This window comes from Nerophis lumbriciformis, linkage group LG05, assembly GCF_033978685.3.
Source record: "Nerophis lumbriciformis linkage group LG05, RoL_Nlum_v2.1, whole genome shotgun sequence".
Classification (NCBI taxonomy): domain Eukaryota; kingdom Metazoa; phylum Chordata; class Actinopteri; order Syngnathiformes; family Syngnathidae; genus Nerophis; species Nerophis lumbriciformis.
In genome coordinates, this window is record NC_084552.2 from 25,747,531 (window position 1) to 25,770,021 (window position 22,491).

At 40.3% G+C, this 22,491-nt stretch overlaps 1 protein-coding gene across 2 annotated transcripts in view; it reads left to right on the forward strand.

Moving 5' to 3' along the window:
- arap2 (ArfGAP with RhoGAP domain, ankyrin repeat and PH domain 2) overlaps positions 1–22,491 on the forward strand; it is a 321,200-nt gene that overhangs the window by 195,570 nt on the left and 103,139 nt on the right. For both annotated transcript variants that reach the window (XM_061961001.1, XM_061961002.1), the window contains exon 15: positions 18,301–18,429. In XM_061961001.1, coding sequence (XP_061816985.1) covers positions 18,301–18,429 — 129 coding nt within the window. The remainder of the gene's footprint in view (positions 1–18,300; positions 18,430–22,491) is intronic.

A 22,491-nucleotide genomic window follows, 5' to 3' on the forward strand; every position in this document is an offset into this window, starting at 1 on the left:
CACTGTGCGCGCTTTTCTTTTTTTTGTAGTTATAGTGTTTAAATAAATCATGTATTCACCTTCACGCCACGTATGGTCCAAATCTTTTGCACCTCGGGAGAACAAACCACGCCATAGTCCAAGTCGTGACAAACCATAACCTCATACATGAGAACAGCCATAGGTGTATTCATCTTCAAATTCATTCTATAAAAGTGACATGCTTACATTTTTTTTTCAAATTTGTAAAACCCAACATACATCCCCAAAGATGTTAAAATAAGGTAAAAAGGAAAACATGGCAAATATATTTATTTTCCACGTGTCAAGTCGGTGTCGCCACAGACGCCAAAGAGTTCTAGCCAATGGCTTGACTGGGGTGCGGTACTCCTGGGACAAGGAGGAAAAGTGAGGTCTGTTGTGGAGATTTTAAAGGTTGTTTAAAATGTTGCCGGAAAAGCGAGTGGGACATGGACAGAGGTGGGCAGAGTAGCCAGAAATTGTACTCAAGTAAGAGTACTGTTACTTTAGAGATTTATTACTCAAGTAAAACTAAGGAGTAGTCACCCAAATATCTACTTGAGTAAAAGTAAAAAGTATGCTGTGAAAAAACTACTCAAGTACTGAGTAACTGATGAGTAACCTGTTCGTTTAATGACGGCAACAAATAATGCACAAAAACATAAAAATAGCAATGAGCAAATTCAGAGCCAGGAATATCTCTTAAGCAACTAAAACAATAATATATATTAAATAATAATACATTAACCTAAAAACAATTAAGGCAAATTGAGCCACAATAACTTAACAGCACCATAGGCTCAGTAGGCAGAGATTACAAAGGAAAATAACAAGTTCGCCTTTACGCAAACCATAAACTGATAGGTGTGGGCTGCACCTGGGAACATTGATTGATTGATTGAAACTTGTATTAGTAGATTGCACAGTACAGTACATATTCCTTACAATTGACCACTAAATGGTAATACCCGAATAAGTTTTTCAACTTGTTTAAGTCGGGGTCCACGTAAATCAATTCATGGTAAACACACTGTTCACTTCTGATTGGTGTTTCTATACATGCGTGTGTGTGTGTGTGTGTGTGTGTGTGTGTGTGTGTGTGTGTGTGTGTGTGTGTGTGTGTGTGTGTGTGTGTGTGTGTGTGTGTGTGTGTGTGTGAGTTTGTGTGTGTGTGTGTGTGTGTGTGTGTGTGTGTGTGTGTGTGTGTGTGTGTGTGTGTGTGTGTGTGTGTCTATGAGGCTGCAGTGCGTTAAAGGGGAACATTATCACCAGACCTATGTAAGCATCAATATATACCTTGATGTTGCAGAAAAAAGACCATATTTTTTTTTAACTGATTTCCGAACTCTAAATGGGTGAATTTTGGCGAATTAAACGCCTTTCTATTATTCGCTCTCGGAGCGATGACATCACAACGTGACGTCACATCGGTAAGCAATCCGCCATTTTCTCAAACACATTACAAACACCGAGTCAAATCAGCTCTGTTATTTTCCGTTTTTTTCGACTGTTTTCCGTACCTTGGAGACATCATGCCTCGTCGGTGTGTTGTCGGAGGGTGTAACAACACGAACAGGGACGGATTCAAGTTGCACCAGTGGCCCAAAGATGCGAAAGTGGCAAGAAATTGGACGTTTGTTCCGCACACTTTACCGACGAAAGCTATGCTACGACAGAGATGGCAAGAATGTGTGGATATCCTGCGACACTCATAGCAGATGCATTTCCAACGATAAAGTCAAAGAAATCTGCCGCCAGACCCCCATTGAATCTGCCAGTGTGTGAGCAATTCAGGGACAAAGGACCTCGGTAGCACGGCAAGCAATGGCGGCAGTTTGTTCCCGCAGACGAGCGAGCTAAACCCCCTAGATGTCTTGGCTCACACCGTCCCTTATGCCACCAAAGATGATCAAGAGAAGAATATCGACCCTACCTTCCCTGGCCTGCTGACATCAACTCCAAAACTGGACAGATCAGCTTTCAGGAAAAGAGAGCGGATGAGGGTATGTCTACAGAATATATTAATTGATGAAAATTGGGCTGTCTGCACTCTCAAAGTGCATGTTGTTGCCAAATGTATTTCATATGCTGTAAACGTAGTTCATGGTTGTTAGTTTCCTTTAATGCCAAACAAACACATACCAATCGTTGGTTAGAAGGCGATCGCCGAATTCGTCCTCGCTTTCTCCCGTGTCGCTGGCTGTCGTGTCATTTTCGTCGGTTTCGCTTGCATACGGTTCAAACCGATATGGCTCAATAGCTTCAGTTTCTTCTTCAATTTCGTTTTCGCTACCTGCCTCCACACTACAACCATCCGTTTCAATACATGCGTAATCTGTTGAATCGCTTAAGCCGCTGAAATCCGAGTCTGAATCCAAGCTACTGTCGCTATAGCTTGCTGTTCTATCCGCCATGTTTGTTTGTGTTGGCATCACTATGTGACGTCACAGGAAAATGGACGGGTGTATATAACGATGGTTAAAATCAGGCACTTTGAAGCTTTTTTTAGGGATATTGCGTGATGGGTAAAATTTAGAAAAAAACTTCGAAAAATAAAATAAGCTACTGGGAATAGATTTTTAATGGTTTTAACCCTTCTGAAATTGTGATAATGTTCCCCTTTAATAAATGTCCCCACACAATGTACATTTGACAGTGATTCATAGCAGGGAAGCCAACATCAGCCTACGGTGACGGCCAAAATATCTACTAATGTTACTTACCGCGATGTGCTTCCTCAAATTTGATGTTGAGTTCATGTAAGCTTAAATTTGTTGTTTGTCGCATGTGACCGCCTGGCTCTGTTTGATTGGTGAAACGCAGTCAATCGTCACCAGTGACTGCATTTGATTGGTGAAATGGAGTCGAACGTCAACAGTGACTATTTGATTGGTGAAACGCAGTCTTGCATAGATCCTACTTTGAAGGTGTGTCTGACAAACCAAAACAAACAAAGCGTGCATTAACATATCGATAAAAATCACTAGCGAGTAGCGAGCTGAATGTAGATAAATGGAGCGGAGTAAAAGTAGCGTTTCTTCTCTATCAATATACTCAAGTAAAAGTAAAAGTATGTTGCATTAAAACTACTCTTAGAAGTACAATTTATCCCAAAAGTTACTCAAGTAGATGTAACGGAGTAAATGTAGCGCGTTACTACCCACCTCTGGACAAGGAGATTAAGCCCGTTGTACAGGAATGTTGCATTTTGTGAAATATAGAAAGACAAACTGGGAATCTATCTGAGCCTCCGTTACTTTGGATGTTACAATATTGACGGATGGCACAGCACGGAGGCGGTCCGCGATGGTGACGTCACGTATCCTGCGGGTAATTATTTGCTGGTGTCCTGTCCAGCCACTCAGGCAAATCATATTGTTAATGGATATGCTGCTGTACAGACTTACTTTACAAAAGAGAAGCGCGGGATACTATTATCATTGCCTAATTTGTATTTGACTTTATTAAATGGATTTATTTAATATTTGGCGCAGCTGGACTGGAGCAGGAGGGGATAGAAAGAAGAAAAAAGATGTTAAAGGCCTACTGAAACCCACTACCACCGACCACGCAGTCTGATAGTTTATATATCAATGATGAAATCTTAACATTGCAACACATGCCAATACGGCCGGGTTAGCTTAGTAAAGTGCAATTTTAAATTTTGCGCGAAATATCTTGCTGAAAATGTCTCGGTATGATGACGCCTGCGCGTGACGTCACGGATTGTAGAGGACATTTTGGGACAGCATGGTGGCCAGCTATTAAGTCGTCTGTTTTCATCGCAAAATTCCACAGTATTCTGGACATGTGTTGGTGAATCTTTTGCAATTTGTTCAATGAACAATGGAGACAGCAAAGAAGAAAGCTGTAGGTGGGAAGCGGTGTATTGCGGCAGGTATTGTGCTGGATAACGCACCCCCGCCGTAGAATGCACCCCTTGACTGTTGTGCCGGATAACACAGCCGGTGTTTCATTGTTTACATTCCCGGAAGATGACAGTCAAGCTTTACCATTGGCCTGTGGAGAACTGGGACAACAGAGACTCTTACCAGGAGGACTTTGAGTTGGATGCGCAGACGCGGTACCGTGAGTACGCATGCAGCTGCGGCTTCCAAACATTTGATCGCTTGCCCGTACGTGCGTGCCGCTATGTGCATGTCACGTACGTAACTTTGGGGACTTTGGGGAAATATATGTGCTGTATGAACTTTGGGGAGGTGAACAGTACTTTGGGCTGTGGGATTGAGTGTGTTGTGCAGGTGTTTGAGTTGTATTAGTGGGTTATATGGACGGGAGGGGGGAGGTGTTTGTTATGTAGGATTAATTTGTGGCATATTAAATATAAGCCTGGTTGTGTTGTGGCTAATAGAGTATATATACGTCTTGTGTTTATTTACTGTTTTAGTCATTCCCAGCTGAATATCAGGTCCCACCCGCCTCTCACAGCATCTTCCCTATCTGAATCGCTCCCACTGCCCTCTAGTCCTTCACTCTCACTTTCCTCATCCACAAATCTTTCATCCTTGTTCAAATTAATGGGGAAATCGTTGCTTTCTTGGTCCGAATCGCTCTCACTGCTGGTGGCCATGATTGTAAACAATGTGCAGATGTGAGGAGCTCCACAACCTGTGACGTCACGCTACTCGTCTGCTACTTCCGGTACAGGCAAGGCTTTTTTATCAGCGCCCAAAAGTTGCGAAGTTTATCGTTGATGTTCTCTACTAAATCCTTTCAGCAAAAATATGGCAATATCGCGAAATGATCAAGTATGACACATAGAATGGACCTGCTATCCCCGTTTAAATAAGAAAATCGCATTTCAGTAGGCCTTTAATGATGTCATGGGGACGGCGTGGCACGGTTGGGAGAGTGGCCGTGCCAGCAACCTGAGGGTTCCTGGTTCAATCCCCAACTTCTACCAACCTCGTCACGTCCGTTGTGTCCTTGAGCAAGACACTTCACCCTTGCTCCTGGTGGGTCGTGGTGAGGGCCATCAGTGTGTGAATGTGTGTGTGAATGTGGAAATAGTGTCAAAGCACTTTGAGTATCTTGAAGGTAGAAAAGCGCTATACAAGTATAACCCACAACACCATCCATCCATCCATTTTCTACCGCTTATTCCCTTCGGGGTCGCGGGGGGCGCTGGAGCCTATCTCAGCTACAATCGGGCGGAAGGCGGGGTAAACCCTGGACAAGTCGCCACCTCATCGCAGAACCCACAACACATAACCCATTTATCATTAGGGGTCTTTTGAACTTCACTTTGTATGATAAGAAGAGGAAATTAAAAACACATGTTTTTTTTTTCTTTCTTTCTTTTTATTAATCAATCCAACAAAACAATACACAACAATACCATGATAATGCAATTCCAAAACCAAACCCGACCCAGCAACACCCAGAATAGCAATAAACAGAGCAATTGAGAGGACACACAAACATGACACAAAACAATCCAAAAGCAGTCAAACAAAAATGAATATTATCAACAACAGCTTCAATATTAATAACAATTTCAACATAGCAGTGATTAAAAATCTCTCATTGACATCATCATCGGACATCCATAAAAAAAAAAACATTAAAAAAAAACGAACAATAGTGTCACAGTAGCTTACACTTGCATCGCATCTCATAAGCTTGACAACACACTGTGTCCAATATTTTCCACAAAGATAAAATAAGTCCTATTTTTGGTTCATTTAATAGTTAAAACAAATTTAAATAATGGGTCCCATATTCCAATATATAAAAGGCATGTTGTTGACATACAGCGTTGTGTTTTGACGGCTGGACAAAACTTATTCCCTCTTTGGCCTCGTGACGCCCGTCCTTGGAGTGTGAACCGCATTCCGGTGTCTCTAATTGGTTGTAAAGTGCTGCAGGTGTGGGACATTAGCAACAGAGTGCAGCCTGTCTCGTGTCCTCCTCGTTGCCAAAAGGACAAAAGCCTTTTTCTTGCACACTTTTGTGGCAGCCAGCATCCCCCCTTCATGCAATTCAATGCTGTGCACAACTTTGTCCGTGCACACCAAGCTCTCCTGCAGGATAACATAAATGTAAAATATTTTTATGGTAAAACCCTCCTTCCTTTCCGCCCGCCTGCTCCCTGAACTCAGCATGCATCGGCATGTGGCATCTCCTTAAATGGCAAGCGGAGGGCTTTTCGCCGCGACTTCCGCCAATGTATGGATCTCCCCACATATTAAAAATGCTTTATGTGCAGATACAAGCAACACTATTCACGTCATTATGTGTGCAACACATTTTTTTTTAAACACAAATTGTCCTCACTAGTGCTGGAGCGATGTGTTTGGCAAAATGAAGGTTTTTGTTTTTCCTCAGGGGAGCAAACGTGTGCACGCTTTTACACCGTGCAACGTCGTCTCCTGCCCTTTTACTTTTGTGTTATCATCAGGATTCTACCTGCCTTACACATGTAGCCAATTATAGCAGCGTTTATGCTTTGTGGCTCTATTTGGATGTGCGACTCGTCGCCCCGCCGACCGCTGCTCGCGGGATACCGCTTTCCGCCGGTTGCCATGGGCGACCAGATGGCTAATTGAGCACTCTGTCATGTCACCTCCCTTCACTGGGGACGCAGCCAATCAGCGAAGGCCAGACTCTTCCTCTGACAAGCCTGCAGACATGACAGTCCCATCTTAGGCGGGTCCAGCTTTAGGAGCCCTCAGGGGCTGTTTGGAAGACACAGACAGGGAGGCTGTTACCACACATGTAGCGCAAGGCCATTGGCTTCTTTACATTCTACTCACTGGACATGAATGTTTGCATTAAAGGCCTACTGAAACCCACTACTACCGACCACGCAGTCTGATAGTTTATATATCAATGATGAAATCTTAACATTGCAACACATGCCAATAAAGCGCAATTTTAAATTTTGCGAAAAATATCCTGCTGAAAATGTCTCGGTATGATGACGTCAGCGCGTGACGTCACGGATTGTAGCGGACATTTTGGGACAGCATGGTGGCCAGCTATTAAGTCGTCTGTTTTCATGGCAAAATTCCACAGTATTCTGGACATCTGTGTTGGTGAATCTTTTGCAATTTGTTCAATGAACAATGGAGACAGCAAAGAAGAAAGCTGTAGGTGGGAAGCGGTGTATTGCGGCAGGTGTTGTGCCGGATAACGCACCCCCGCCGTAGAATGCACCCCCTGACTGTTGTGCCGGATAACACAGCCGGTGTTTCATTGTTTACATTCCCGGAAGATGACAGTCAAGCTTTACCATTGGCCTGTGGAGAACTGGGACAACAGGAGGACTTTGAGTTGGATACGCAGACGCGGTACTGTGAGTACGCATGCAGCTGCGGCTTCCAAACATTTGATCGCTTGCCCGTACGTGCGTGCCGCTATGTGCATGTCACGTACGTGACTTTGGGGAAATATATGTGCTGTATGAACTTTGGGGAGGTGAACGGTACTTTGGGCTGTGGGATTGAGTGTGTTGTGCAAGTGTTTGAGTTGTATTGGCGGGTTATATGGACGGGAGGGGGGAGGTGTTTGTTATGTAGGATTAATTTGTGGCATATTAAATATAAGCCTGGTTGTGTTGTGGCTAATAGAGTATATATACGTCTTGTGTTTATTTACTGTTTTAGTCATTCCCAGCTGAATATCAGGTCCCACCCGCCTCTCACAGCATCTTCCCTATCTGAATCGCTCCCACTGCCCTCTAGTCCTTCACTCTCACTTTCCTCATCCACAAATCTTTCATCCTCGTTCAAATTAATGGGGAAATCGTCGCTTTCTCGGTCCGAATCGCTCTCGCTGCTGGTGGCCATGATTGTAAACAATGTGCAGATGTGAGGAGCTCCACAACCTGTGACGTCACGCTACTCGTCTGCTATGTCCGGTACAGGCAAGGCTTTTTTATCAGTGACCAAAAGTTGCGAAGTTTATCGTCGATGTTCTCTACTAAATCCTTTCAGCAAAAATATGGCAATATCGCGAAATGATCAAGTATGACACATAGAATGGACCTGCTATCCCCGTTTAAATAAGAAAATCGCATTTCAGTAGGCCTTTAAGAACCACATGGATTTGCGATATTATGTACCATAAGTCAGAGGCCAGATCTGGCCCGCGACACCATTTTATCTGGCCCTCAAACACCTTAATATTTTCTCACTAAATGTAATTGATTATTTTCATTTTGACAGAAAAAATATATGTACTGCTTGAAATTGCATACCTTTTAAACTTGAATAGTATCCAATATTGCAACAAATATTACAGTATATTAGGACTGTACGGTATAGCGGTATTAGTATAGTACCGCGATACTAATGAATCATAAACGGTACTATACCGCCTCTGAAAAGTCCGCTAATAGCGCCGTAGCTCACCGGCATCACAATATAAACAAACGCTATTGGTGGATCTACACGTGACATCCACTGTAATAATACCAAGTACAGGAGCGTATCTAGTGGATACTACTATTTTTGCATCACACCATCTTCTTTCGTTTTTTTATTTATTTATGTTTTGTTTATAAACTCAGGAAATATGTCCCTGGACACATGAGGACTTAGAATATGACCAATGTATGATCCTGTAACTACTTGGTATCAGATTGATACCTAAATTTGTGGTGTCATCCAAAACTAATGTAAAGTATATCAAACAACAGAAGACTAAGTGATTATTACATTTTAACAGAAGTGTGGATGGAACATGTTAAAAGAGAAAGTGAGCAGATATTAACAGTAAATGAACAAGTAGATTAATAATTCATTTTCTACCACTTGTCCTTACACATTTTGACAAAATAATAAAAGGAAAATGACATATATGTCAGCAGACTAATTAGGAGCCTTTGTTTGCTTACTTACTACTAAAAGACAAGTTGTCTTGTATGTTCACTATTTCATTTAAGGACAAACTTGCAATAAGAAACATACGTTTAATGTACCCTAAGATTTTTTGTTAAAATAAAGCCAATAATGCAATTTTTTGTGGTCCCCTATATTTAGAAAAGTACCGAAAACTATCGAAATAATTTTGGTACCGGTACCAAAATGTTGGTATCGGGACAACACTACAGTACATTATCATGTTTTTGTTTAAATAAAAATAAATAAAAATACTTCACTTTACAGCAAACTACCCATCAAATTGATAAAAATGACGATAAATGTTATGTTGTTCTTTACTGTAAATTGAAAAAAACTACTACTGTTTTTTGCGTAAAAATTCTGTTGACTGAGCTGCCAATTTTTGACTGTAAAATCTACGGTGGTTGTTTTTAACGGTGTATCACTGTAAATAGAAAAACGATGCATTTGTTTTTACGGTAGAAAAACTGGCAGCTAAATTGCTAGAATATGAAAAGAACATGTACTGTTTTTCCATTCACAATATAATGTTGTAAAAAACAATGTAAATTTAACACAAATATTCTGGCAACAGCTTTCTCCGTAACCCCCCCCCCCCCCCCCCCCCCCCAAAAGAACCCAGAAGAAAACAGTGATACTGTTTTTCCATTTACCGTAAAATGTTGTAAAAACAAAAAACACTATATTTTACAGTAAAATGTAAAGTTTTTACTGTAAAATCTGCAGTCTACTTAAAAAAAAAAAATAATAAAAAAAAAAAAAAATATATATATATATATATATATATACCGTACTTTTCGGACTATAAGTCGCAGTTTTTTTCGTAGTTTGGCCGGGGGTGCGACTTATACTCAGGAGCGACTTATGTGTGAAATTATTAACACATTACCGTAAAATATCAAATAATATTATTTAGCTCATTCACGTAAGAGACTAGACGTATAAGATTTCATGGGATTTAGCGATTAGGAGTGACAGATTGTTTGGTAAACGTATAGTATGTTCTATATGTTATAGTTATTTGAATGACTCTTACCATAATATGTTACGTTAACATACCAGGCACGTTCTCAGTTGGTTATTTATGCCTTATATAACATACACTTATTCAGCCTGTTGTTCACTATTCTTTATTTATTTTAAATTGCCTTTCAAATGTCTATTCTTGGTGATGGCTTTTATCAAATAAATTTCCCCAAAAAATGTGACTTATACTCCAGTGCGACTTATACATGTTTTTTTCCTTCTTTATTATGCATTTTCGGCCGGTGCGACTTAAACTCCGGAGCGACTTATACTGCGAAAAATACGGTAATTGATAATGAAATCCAGAGGCAAATTCATACATTCTTCGCTGTTACAATGGCAACCATAACTGCAATGTGGTCTTCAATGAAAACGAGTTTGACATCCCTGCCATAAGTAGATGAAACATACAATACTGCCGTAGATGTATGTTTGCATTCTTGCTGTGGCAGCTTCAATGTAATGATGAAAGCAGGAAAAAATGGACAACAAAATAAATCAAATGAAATAAAAGTGTCCCTTATGAAAAGCTGCTATTTTTTTTAATTAATAAAAAAAAATCAATACTTATTGTTTGTTTAGTTGTCTTTTTTAAAAGAAAAAACAGAACATTTAAACAAATAAGCCGAATAACCTTTTAATGAAAAATGTTATAAATAATTGATTAGGATGATTTTAATACATTACTTTAATTTGTCAACTTAATTAGATATAATTAGTGTAGATTCCCAGGGTGTCCACATTGTGCCAAACCCCGAGAGATACCTTCCATAATAAGCCTTTTTACACAAATTGAACAAAAGTAATTAAAAAAAATACACCCACGAAATACAAATATAATGATTAAGTTATATTCGGGTGGGAAGAATTACCATGAATTTTGGCGTCAAGGGTCAGAGAAAATTAAAATAGGCAGAAATATTCATTAGCAGCCGCACAATTAAAAAGAGGAAGCAGTGGCCTACTACAATGTACGTGGAATTAAATTATGGAATGGATTAAGCAAAGAAATCAAACAATGTACTAATATGATCCACTTCAAGAAACTCTTCAAACTTAAAGTGTTTACAAAGTACAAATAAGAAGAACCATGATAAACATTCTGCATTTATTTCATCCATCCATTCATTTTCTAGATAATCTTACTCATCTCACCATATGAAATATAACTTACTTCACCATTTATTATTTATTAATTTTTATTGTTTTTACTTATGGAGTATGTTGTGAATAAATTGAGAACAGGAAGTGAAGAAAAGTTTTAGCAACTGCTATGTAAAAGAAAAGGGGCAGGATTAAATAAGCTCTGCTTCTTCCTATTCCTTTTCGAACATGTTGAAAAGAGAAACTGGAACTTGTGATGTATCATGTTGTATGCTTGCATGTTCGAAATAAACTCAAACTCAATGTACTGTCAGGGAGTCCTGGACAACGTATGGACCTTGGACAGGGCATTTGATTAATACAGCCCCTGGATTAGACGTGAATAAAAACAAACAAACCTGAAAATATACATCTGAAAATGATTGTCAGTACCACCGTCCACCAACAGGGAGAGTTTGTAACTTATACTGTGATGGTTTCGGGACAAGCGGTAGAAAATGGATGGATGGATGGGTTTGACACTGTATGTTGGGCGGATCTTACCGGGTTTGCTGTAACATTCGCTACGTCAACTCTCAGTGGGGATCTGGTTTATGGTTAGACTTAGACTTAGACAAACTTTATTGATCCACAAGGGAAATTGTTCCACACAGTAGCTCAGTTTCAAATGGAAAGGGTAAGGATGGAAAGTATAATACAGGTACTAAGTAGACTAAAATCGCACCATATTAGCAATATAAAATATAACCAATATGTATTATTTACATATTATATATACAGTATATCATATATTATTATATTATAATATATTTTTAATAATATATACAATATATAACACATCCCAATTACCATGTACAATATTACAGTATATCAGTGACGTGCGGTGAGGTTCATGACTGGTGGGGCACTGACTTCATCACAGTCAGATTTACAAACATATGAACCCTAAAGAGTATCTTATTCACCATTTGATTGGCAGCAGTTAACGGGTTATTTTTAAAAGCTCATACCAGCATTCTTCCCTGCTTGGCACTCAGCATCAAGGGTTGGAATTGGGGGTTAAATCACCAAAAATGATTCCCGGGCGCGGCGCCGCTGCTGCCCACTGCTCCCCTCACCTCCCAGTGGGTGATCAAGGGGATGGGTCAAATGCAGAGGACAAATTTCACCACACCTAGTGTGTGTGACAATCATTGGTACTTTAACTTAACTTTAACTTTACACATACAAACTGTAGCACACAAAAAAATAAAACGTTATTATGGTCTTACCTTTACTTATAAATGAAGTCCATGCGCCGCTCCTTTTGAACAAAAGCATTGATAACTTGTTTATAGAAGTCTTCCTTACCTTTCTTCAGTTTTAAAAGTCTCTCTGTCTCGATGGAGATCTTCCTTTAAGTATTACCTCCTGCTTCAATTGAAAGTCCAGTTTAGAAAACTGTTTTATTTTAGATATGTAATCCTCCATGTTAAAAGTCCAAGCAAGAGGAAAAAATAAACGATCGCTGCTAACTGTTGCTGCTTGTTGTCACTTCTTCTGCAGCCGAGTAGTCGCAAGAATGATCTCTGGGATCATTACCGCCCTCTACCACCATGAGGCGGGATTACTGGAGCCTCACACAGTGCGTCTTTGCAGCCGTTTTATGATTGCTCAGCACAAGAAATACGTTACACATATACAGTTGTTGACAAAATACACTGTACATTATATACCTCAGCTAACTAAACTATGGAAATGTATAATATAATTCATATAGCAATACGGTCTCACTGCACAGCAGGCCAGCAGTTAGCCGAGTCATTGCGCAATCCATAGCGAGGCTCAACTCAGTGACGTGCCTCAACTGGCTGCTGACTCACCGCAAGTCTCTTCTCAGTATTTGAACGGCAAATGTGAAAAATCAGCGATTTTGAATAAAAATAATCTAAAACTGGTGAAGTTAAATGGAAAATAACTTTATTGTATAATCACTGGATACATATAACAATTACATTTTTTTACATTTTTTTTTTTTTTACATTTTTTTTCTTTCCATGATGGCACGTGAGGCCCTGCCTCACCTGCCTCCCCTGACTGCACGTTACTGCAGTATATGTAACAACTGCAGCAAAAAAAAAGAAAAAAAAAGGGCAACATAAAATAGAGAGTAGATGCAGCAGAAAATATACATTATAAACAAAGAGAGGTAGCCATCATAGAGTAGCCATCATAGAAGCGGTCAGGTAATAGACAAATATCATTTATTGCTGTTGGCGAGTGGTTATGCAGCTGGATGGAGTTCTTGAATCGAACACTTTGGGAACGAAGCTGAAGGAGCCTGTTGGAGTATGAGCCCCGCTGTCCCTCACTTGTCTGGTGGAGTGGGTGAGCAGGATTGTCCATGATGGCCAGCAGTTTGTCCAATGTCCTCCTGTCCCTCACTGACACAAATGCCTCCAACTGCCAATAGTTTGGTTTTAAGTCAATTTTAAGTCCCTTTTGCTGGCGCTGCTCCCCCAAGAAACCACTGCAAAGTACAGGGCACTGGCCACAACAGACTGAACAAAGATCTCCAACAGCTTGCTGCACACATTGAAGGACCTAAGCTTCCTCAGGAAAAAGAGTCTGCTCATGCCCTTCTTGTATACACCTTTGCTGTTGTCCTTCCAGTCTAGTCTGCTGTTCATGTGGACTCCCAGGTACTTGTACTGCCCCACTGGTGATGGGTCAAATGCAGAGGGTAATTTCACCACACTTATTGTGTGTGTGACAATCATTGGTACTTTAACTTTTTAACTTTAAACTACTGCCACCTCCCGGCCCTGGATTTTAATGGGCTCCACAGGGGTCATTTTCTTCTTGAAAGTTTCATGGAAGGTTGAAGTTTATTTCAAACAGGCATACAGTTACAATTAGAGATGTTCGATAATGGATTTTTTGCCGATATCCGATATTCTGATATTGCCCAACTGTTAGTTACCGATTCCGATATCAACCAATACCGATATATACAGTCGTGGAATTAACACATTATTATGCCTAATTTTGTTGTGATGCCCCGCTGTATGCATTAAACAATGTAACAAGGTTCTCCAAAATAAATCAACTCAAGTTATAGAAAAAAATGCCAACATGGCACTGCCATATTTATTATTGAAGTCACAAAGTGCATTATTTTTTTTAACATGCCTCAAAACAGCAGCTTGGAATTTGGGACATGCTCTCCCTGAGAGGTTGAAGGGGGCGAGGTTGGGGGGGGCGGGGGGGCTAGCGGGGGGTATAAATTGTAGCATCCCGTAAGAGTTAGTGCTGCAAGGGGTTCTGGGTATTTGTTCTGTTGTGTTTATGTTGTGTTACGGTGCGGATGTTCTCCCGAAATGTGTTTGTCATTCTTGTTTGGTGTGGGTTCACAGTGTGTTGCATATTTGTAACAGTGTTAAAGTTGTTTATACGGCCACCCTCAGTGTGACCTGTATGGCTGTTGACCAAGTATGCATTGCATTCACTCGTGTGTGTGAAAAGCCGTAGATATTATGTGACTTTAAGGTTTATTGGCGCTGTGTACTTCTCCCTACGTCCGTGTACACAGCGGCGTTTTAAAAAGTCATAAATGTTACTTTTTGAAACCGATATCAATAATTTTGAAACCGATACCGATAATTTCCGATGTTACATTTTAAAGCATTTATCGGCTGCCGATATTATCGGACATCCCTAGTTACAATATGATGCATCACATGTTTTCAGTTTCTCATTACAACATCTTCAAAAAGGATTAGGAAAAAACAGATATTCTTTATTCCCACCCCTCTTTCATTTTATAGCAATTACTAACATGTGTATTCACTTTATGTTCTCCATTTATACACAATTTATTTCACAATTAATACACTTCTCAATAAATAGTAAAATAAGTAGAAAATCACATGAGATGAATAAGATTGTCCTTTTTTTCCCCAAGTAGAAAATGTTTCTCAGGATTCTTCTTTGTACTTTGTAAACAACCAAATTTCTACTCAATACTAAAAGTAAAAAAAGATCAGAGAGGAGGCTCATATGTAGGGATTAGAGATGTCCGATAATATCGGAATGCCGATATTATCGGCCGATAAATGCTTTAAAATGTAATATTGGAAATGATCGGTATCGGTTTCAAAAAGTAAAATTTATGACTTTTTAAAACGCCGCTGTATGGAGTGGTACACGGACGTAGGGAGAAGTACAGAGCGCTAATAAACCATAAAGGCACTGCCTTTGCGTGCCGACCCAATCACATAATATCTACGGCTTTTCACACACACAAGTGAATGCAAGCATACTTGGTCAACAACCATACAGGTCACACTGAGGGTGGCCGTATAAACAACTTTAACACTGTTACAAATATGCAACACACTGTGAACCCACACCAAACAAGAATGACAAACACATTTTGGGAGAACAGCCGCACCGTAACACAACATAAACACAACAGAACAAATAACCAGAACCCCTTGCAGCACTAACTCTTCCGGGATGCTACAATTTTCACCTCCCGCTACCCCTTACCCCCCCCCACCACCACCCCACCTCAACGCCGCCCCCCTCAACCTCCTCATGCTCTCTCAGGGAGAGCGTGTCCCAAATTCCAAGCTGCTGTTTTGAGGCATATTAAAAAAAATGATGGACTTTATGACTTCAATAATAAATATGGCAGTGCCATGTTGGCATTTTTTTCCATAACTTGAGTTGATTTATTTTGGAAAACCTTGTTACATTGTTTAATGCATCCAGCGGGGCATCACAACAAAATTAGGCATAATAATGGGTTAATTCCACGACTGTATATATCGGTATCGGTTGATATCGGAATCGGTAATTAAGAGTTGGACAATATCAGATATCAGCAAAAAAGCCATTATCGGACATCTCTAGAAAGGATGTAACGATATGAACATTTCTTATCATTTTCATCGCAGTATTGTTGAATGCTCGAAGAAGTACTCATACACTCATTTCACTGATTGTTTTTTTTTTTAAATAACTAAAATAAATTGATTGATTGATTGATTGAGACGTTTATTGACATCTCAAACAATTTAATCCATGTAATGCTTTAAAAAGGCAAATGGATGGCACAAAAAGCCAAAAGGCTTGTTTCCATTGTCGTCCATTATATATTCATCACATTTGATACATTCAATAATAAAAGATAAAAAATAATATATAAAAAATAACGTTAACATTTTTTTTTTTATAAATTATGTACATATACACAGTATACAAGTCAGGTGATTTGAAAAACAATATATACAAAAAATGGGGGGCGGTATATACAATATGCACATGCTGTTTGTTATGCTTCGCTGATACTTTGTTTTAAATATTAGTTTGTACTGTAGCAGGTTTATTTACGGAAATGAAAAGTGTGTAACAAATAAAATCTATTAATATTATTATTTATTATTTCTGGCGTTGTGTCATCCCACTCTGTTCAGCGGTCCCTGAATGTACGTAAATACACCTCCTGTGGTACATTTTTAGTCTACTTTATACCTGCATTATCCTTTCCATCCTTACCCTTTCCATCCTTTGTAACTGAGCTACTGTGTGGAACAATTTCCCTTTAAATCAATAAAGTTTGTCTTAGTACAAGTCTAATCCTCGATCACTCGTTCAATGTGCACAATTGTTTAGCTTAGTCACTCCGACGGCCTTTTGTTTGTATACCTCCAGGTTGGGGTCTGTACTTTCTTAATAGACTTAGACTTCCTTTTTATTGTCATTCAAATTTGAACTTTACAGCACAGATAAGAACGAAATTTCGTTACATAAGCTCATGGTAGTGCAGGATAAAAAAGCAATAAGGTGCATGTATAAATAAATAATATATATAAATAATATATAAATATATATATAAAATAAATAAATATATATAATGTGGAAAGACGTTAGTATTTTTTGTTTTCATGGCTTGTGCCAGGCAGTCCGTTGCGTCGATCAAAGTGCAGTTATCAGTCACGTTTTTTTGGTAATTTTTTAATTTAAAACGGCAATGCTAACCGTCGGATGTTTTGACCGCGGTTATCATTATTACCGCTTATCGTTACGTCCTTACTTAGATGTAAAAATGTAAGCCAAGATACTGCGTGTGCTTGATTTTGCTCCTGTGTGGAGCCATCAGCATAAGCTACACTGGCTCGCTTCTCCCCCTCCAAGCCCTCCTGCTAAGTGTTCAGGATTCATGAAATAATTGCTGGCATAATCATTGATTTCAGTTAGTGTGATGACGAGTCCTGGTGGTATTTTGAAACTGTGTGTTGTGCAGTGAAATCTGTAGTAGTAAATCTTCTAAAATGTGCTGTTCTGGGAGGAAACACGGTTTAGATTTTCTTTATAAACGTCGTATATTCACTAAAGGAGTTTACATACATTTTTGTTATATGTAATGCAGTGGCGGGCCGTGCGTTTCCCACCTAGGCCTTCAGTGATGTCCGACTTCAATGATTACCTCTCGAATTACCATCACTTATGTCACCACATGACCATTGCTGGAGAAATACTATACTGAAGCACATTTTCGCACTACCTTGCATTGAAACACATCAACAGTGTACAAAACGGGTTATTTTCTGGCGCATTTAAAAATCAGTTAAAACGCATCATCAATTACAACATATCTTGCGTGGTACTGTCAAAATTAAAATTGCAAAAAAACATATTAAAAGTGATAAAATACAAACCCTGTTCCCATATGAGTTGGGAAATTGTGTTAGATGTAAATATAAACGGAATACAATGATTTGCAAATCCTTTTCAACCCATATTCAATTGAATGCACTACAAAGACAAGATATTTGATGTTCAAACTTATAAACTTTTTTTTTTTTTGCAAATAATAATTAACTTAGAATTTCATGGCTGCAACATGTGCCAAAGTAGTTGGGAAAGGGCATGTTCACCACTGTGTTACATGGCCTTTCCTTTTAACAACACTCAGTAAACGTTTGGGAACTGAGGAGACACATTTTTTAAGCTTCTCAGGTGGATTTAGTACAGCATGGCAACATAAGATAGCTGAATTCTGATTGGATACTAACTAAGACTAAAAACAACAGCACCGGAGCATAATATGAAATGAATTGAATATGAATACCTTTAAATATTTAGGGAAAATAAATTAAAAAATATTTTTTTCTTTAATTATGATCATGATTTCTGGTTATGTTAACTTTAACTTTAACACCACTAATGTAATGTGTCGCCGGCCCTCAGTCATTGTCGATGACATCGCCATCACAGAAGTTTCCCGTCCCGGCACTAATCTATTCCCCTTCTGCAGATTTCCCTAGACTTGATCCATGTTCTGAAAACCCCTCTCTGTCCGAAGTGTCTGCCTTCATGGACGGCTTCCTCTACATCTCCGTGGGCCACGGCAAAGGGACAGCACCGGACCGCCGCAAAGGAGATGGTGAGTGTCCACGCCGTCCCATCTCGTTTCATCAATCCAGTTACGATTTGTATGAAGTCTGCTCTCACTAAGCACTGATCGATCAATCAGTGTCGGGCTGTCAGCTGTCAAACTCCACGGCCGTTTAATCCCGGCGCCAAACACTCCCGCTTAGTACAATCAATGAATCTGCTTTTTTTTTTAAACGCCTCCTTTGGGAATGTCAGGTTCAAACACTGATGACATCTATTAATCAGACAAGAAGCAAGGAATCAATCAGAGACAGAGTTCAATTTAGCTCATGAGGAGAACGCATGGAGCCGGACCCTTAGTCACAGTCTCGCCCTTCGCTCTAAGGTCCAGCTCTTGCGTCCCTCTATTTATTCAGGAGCTCCACAGTCAACAATACTAAGTCCGCCTCTAAAAGGAGTGGTCACATTTATTATGCAAAGCAGGTCCAGGACGCACGATACGTGACGGAATGTGCTTAGGGGCCTAGTAATTTCGCCTTGTCCCCGCTTCGTCTGGGTGTTGGAATCTTATGTTCGTTGAGGTCCTTGAAGTCTCTGCTTCGTCTGCATGCTGTCATCTTATCTTCATTGACTTTGTTGAAATCCTTGGCTGTTAGCGGACTAAAACAAAGATAACATCTACGGCTGAGGCCACCCCTCAGACAAGAAGTCTTTGTCCTTGCACACATTTAGAAAAAGTCTAACTTGAGCACAATAGCTAATAACTAAAGCAATGGACTTCAAGCATACTAAAGTTAGTGTGATAATATATACATAATTATTCTAACAGGGAATCCTCGAATAAAAAGGTTACCTTTATGACTGGGCTCCCCAAACTTTACCTTCCAGTGTCCTAAAAAACTTTTAATCAGACTTCCGCTTCCTCAGCTGCTGCACCTCCTGCTCTGTTTTGGTCCCACCTCTCCAAACAGCTGGAGTGTTTCCCAGCCCATGGGTAATTAGGAGAAGGAGCAAGCTCGGATCGCTGCAGCCTTCGGGGGATGGAGGGTTATTGCGTGGGTGCGGGAGTCGGCTAGTTAGGCGGGAAATGGAGGTGTCTTTTAGGGAGGATGAGCAGGGATGACATCTGATAAAACGCTCCCTCGAGGGTGTTTTCCCACGCTTTTAAGAAGAATTAGTCGTCTATTGTGTTAGGTTAATTGCTTGATGGAGGAATCAGGAAATACAGGCAAAAAGTGTGTTTCCCTGAATACTACATTTCAAGTGTTTGAACAAAGTCATGCATTGGAGACATACAGTAGAGCAGGGGTGCCAAACTCAAATACAGAGTGGGCCAAAATTTAAAACTGAACAAAGCCGCGGGCCAAGGTTGAACAAATTAACCTTTTTGATAGGGACCCAAACAAGTTTTGCATTAAATATTGAACAAGTAAGGCTTATATAACTTTATAGTGACATGCAAAATCGAGTTTCAAATAATAATAATAATAATTAAAAAATATCAATAGCATATCAAATACAATTTAAATAAAAATGGAATGCCTCTTTTCTATTTGCAGCCTTCTGAGGTAAATATCAACATGAACTTTTTCCACAGGCTAATACATTTGAAAATAAAATAATGAATAAACCAACCATTCAGGACTTTAAACTGCTCAGTTTGCAACACACTGATCTAATCTGATGTGCCCAAGCCAGATACCTGCCATCTTTTCTTGGATGCTAGTTCATTAATGTCGGGGCTCAGGCTTTGAGCTGAGGCAACCTTCATTATCAAACAAAGGTGTTCATCAGTCATTATATCTCGTATTCCACAGTCTTGGGGGCGTGCCTTACAGGCACTGCCTTTAATGTTCTCTACAAGCTGACGTCACGTCCGCTTTTCATCCCTTCTAACAACGTGCTGGCCCAGTCACAAGATATGAGCGGCTCCTGTACACACACACACGTGAATGCAAAGCATACTTCATCAACAGCGATACAGTTTACACTGAGAGTGGCCGTATAAGCAACTATAACATTGTTAGAAATATACGCCACACTGTGAACCCACACCAAACAAGAATGACAAACATATTTTGGGAGAACATCCGCACCGTAACGCAACATAAACACAACAGAACAAATACCCAGAACCCTTTGCAGCACTAACTCTTCCGGGACGCTACAAAATACACCCCCCCCACCCTCCCACTCACACACCTTGTAGCGTCCCGGAAGAGTTAGTGCTGCAAAGGGTTCTGGGTATTTGTTCTGTTGTGTTTATGTTGTGTTACGGTGCGGATGTTCTCCCGAAATGTGTTTGTCATTCTTGTTTGGTGTGGATTCACAGTGTGGCGCATATTTGTAACAGTGTTAAAGTTGTTTATACGGGCAGCCTCAGTGTAACCTGTATCAATGAAGATCAAGTATGCGTTGCATTCACTTGTGTGTGCGTGCCAAGGCCGCACATATTATATGACTGGGCCAGCACTCGTTGGACTGGACGATAAGGGGACGTGACGATTTTTGGGAGGGGCACTGAAATATGGGAGTCTCCCAGTAGGGTTGGCAAGTATGAGAATTAGCGGTGAATGCGGTGTACCGTGGCACCGCCGCTGTATAAAACCGGCGGGCCAGCTCCAGTGTTAATTTGATATCGCCTCAAGGGCCAAGTGAAATTACACGGCGGGCCAAATTTGGCCCGTGGGCCAGAGTTTGACACCCATGAAGTAGAGTATTGCAATTAGGGCTGGGCGATATATCGATATACTCGATATATCGCGGGTTTGTCTCTGTGCGATGTAGAAAATGACTATATCGTGATATTCGAGTATACGTTCTCACGCAGGTGCTTTTAGCTGCTGGCATTACACTACAGGCTTTTCTCACGCTTTCTTAATAATAATGAATAGGATTAGATTTATATAGCGCTTTTCTAGACACTCAAAGCACTTCACAGAGAAGTGAGAACCCATCATTCATTCACACCTAGTGGTGGTAAGCTACTTTCGTAGCCACAGCTGCCGTGGGGTAGACTGACGGAAGCGTGGCTGCCAGTTTGCGCCTACGGCCCCTCCGACCACCACCTATCATTCATCATTCATTCACCAGTGTGAGCGGCACCGGGGGCAAAGGTGAAGTGTCCTGCCCAAGGACACAACGGCAGCGATTTGGATGGTAAGAGGCGTGGAGCGAACCTGCAACCCTCAGGTTTCTGACACTGGCGTTCTACCCACTACGCCATGTCTTGTCTCTCCTTCTCACAAAGACATAAAACAAGCGCACCTTGTTACGTTACATACTGTCACGCGTGCAACGTCATACACCCTCGCCGAGCAGAGAGGTAGCGGCATAGGTAACGTTAGTTGTGGTGCTAACGGTGCGAATGGTAATACGAGAGAGAGAAGGTGCGAATCTGGTAACAAATGAAGGAATAATTAATTCCCAAGAAAAACAGCACGGGGTCCATCGTCTGGCGGTGGTTTGGCTTCAAGCGGGAAGACGTCGAACAGACAACCGTAATTTGTCAAGTATGCGGCAAAAGTGTTGCTACAAAAATTAACAGCACTGCTAATTGGTCGCATCATTTGAAAAGTCACCCACTAGAGAACAAGGAGTGCTTGAAACTCCGCATGTCAACATCTCCGGCCGGTGCCACACCCACAAAATGCCCAAGCAACCATTTCCAGATCAACACCGTATGAAAAATATAGTCAACAGAAGGAGAAAACGTCCACAGTAATCTACCACATCGCGAAGGACATACACTGTTGGATTTCCTATTATGCAGCTAATTTTTATTGACAGTTATTGAAATATCTAGTACAAATAAAGTGCAGTTTGTTTTAAACTATTGTAGTGGTGTTCTGTACAAAAAGTGCACTTTAATTTAGTTTTATTTTGACATGCCATCTTAGTGACATCATGCACAAAAGTGCACTAATAGCTTGTTTTACAAACCCCGTTTCCATATGAGTTGGTAAATTGTGTTAGATGTAAATATAAACGGAATACAATGATTTGCAAATCATTTTCAACCCATATTCAGTTGAATATGCTACAAAGACAACATATTTGATGTTCAAACTGATAAGCTTTTTTTTTTGTTGCAAATAATCATTAATACATA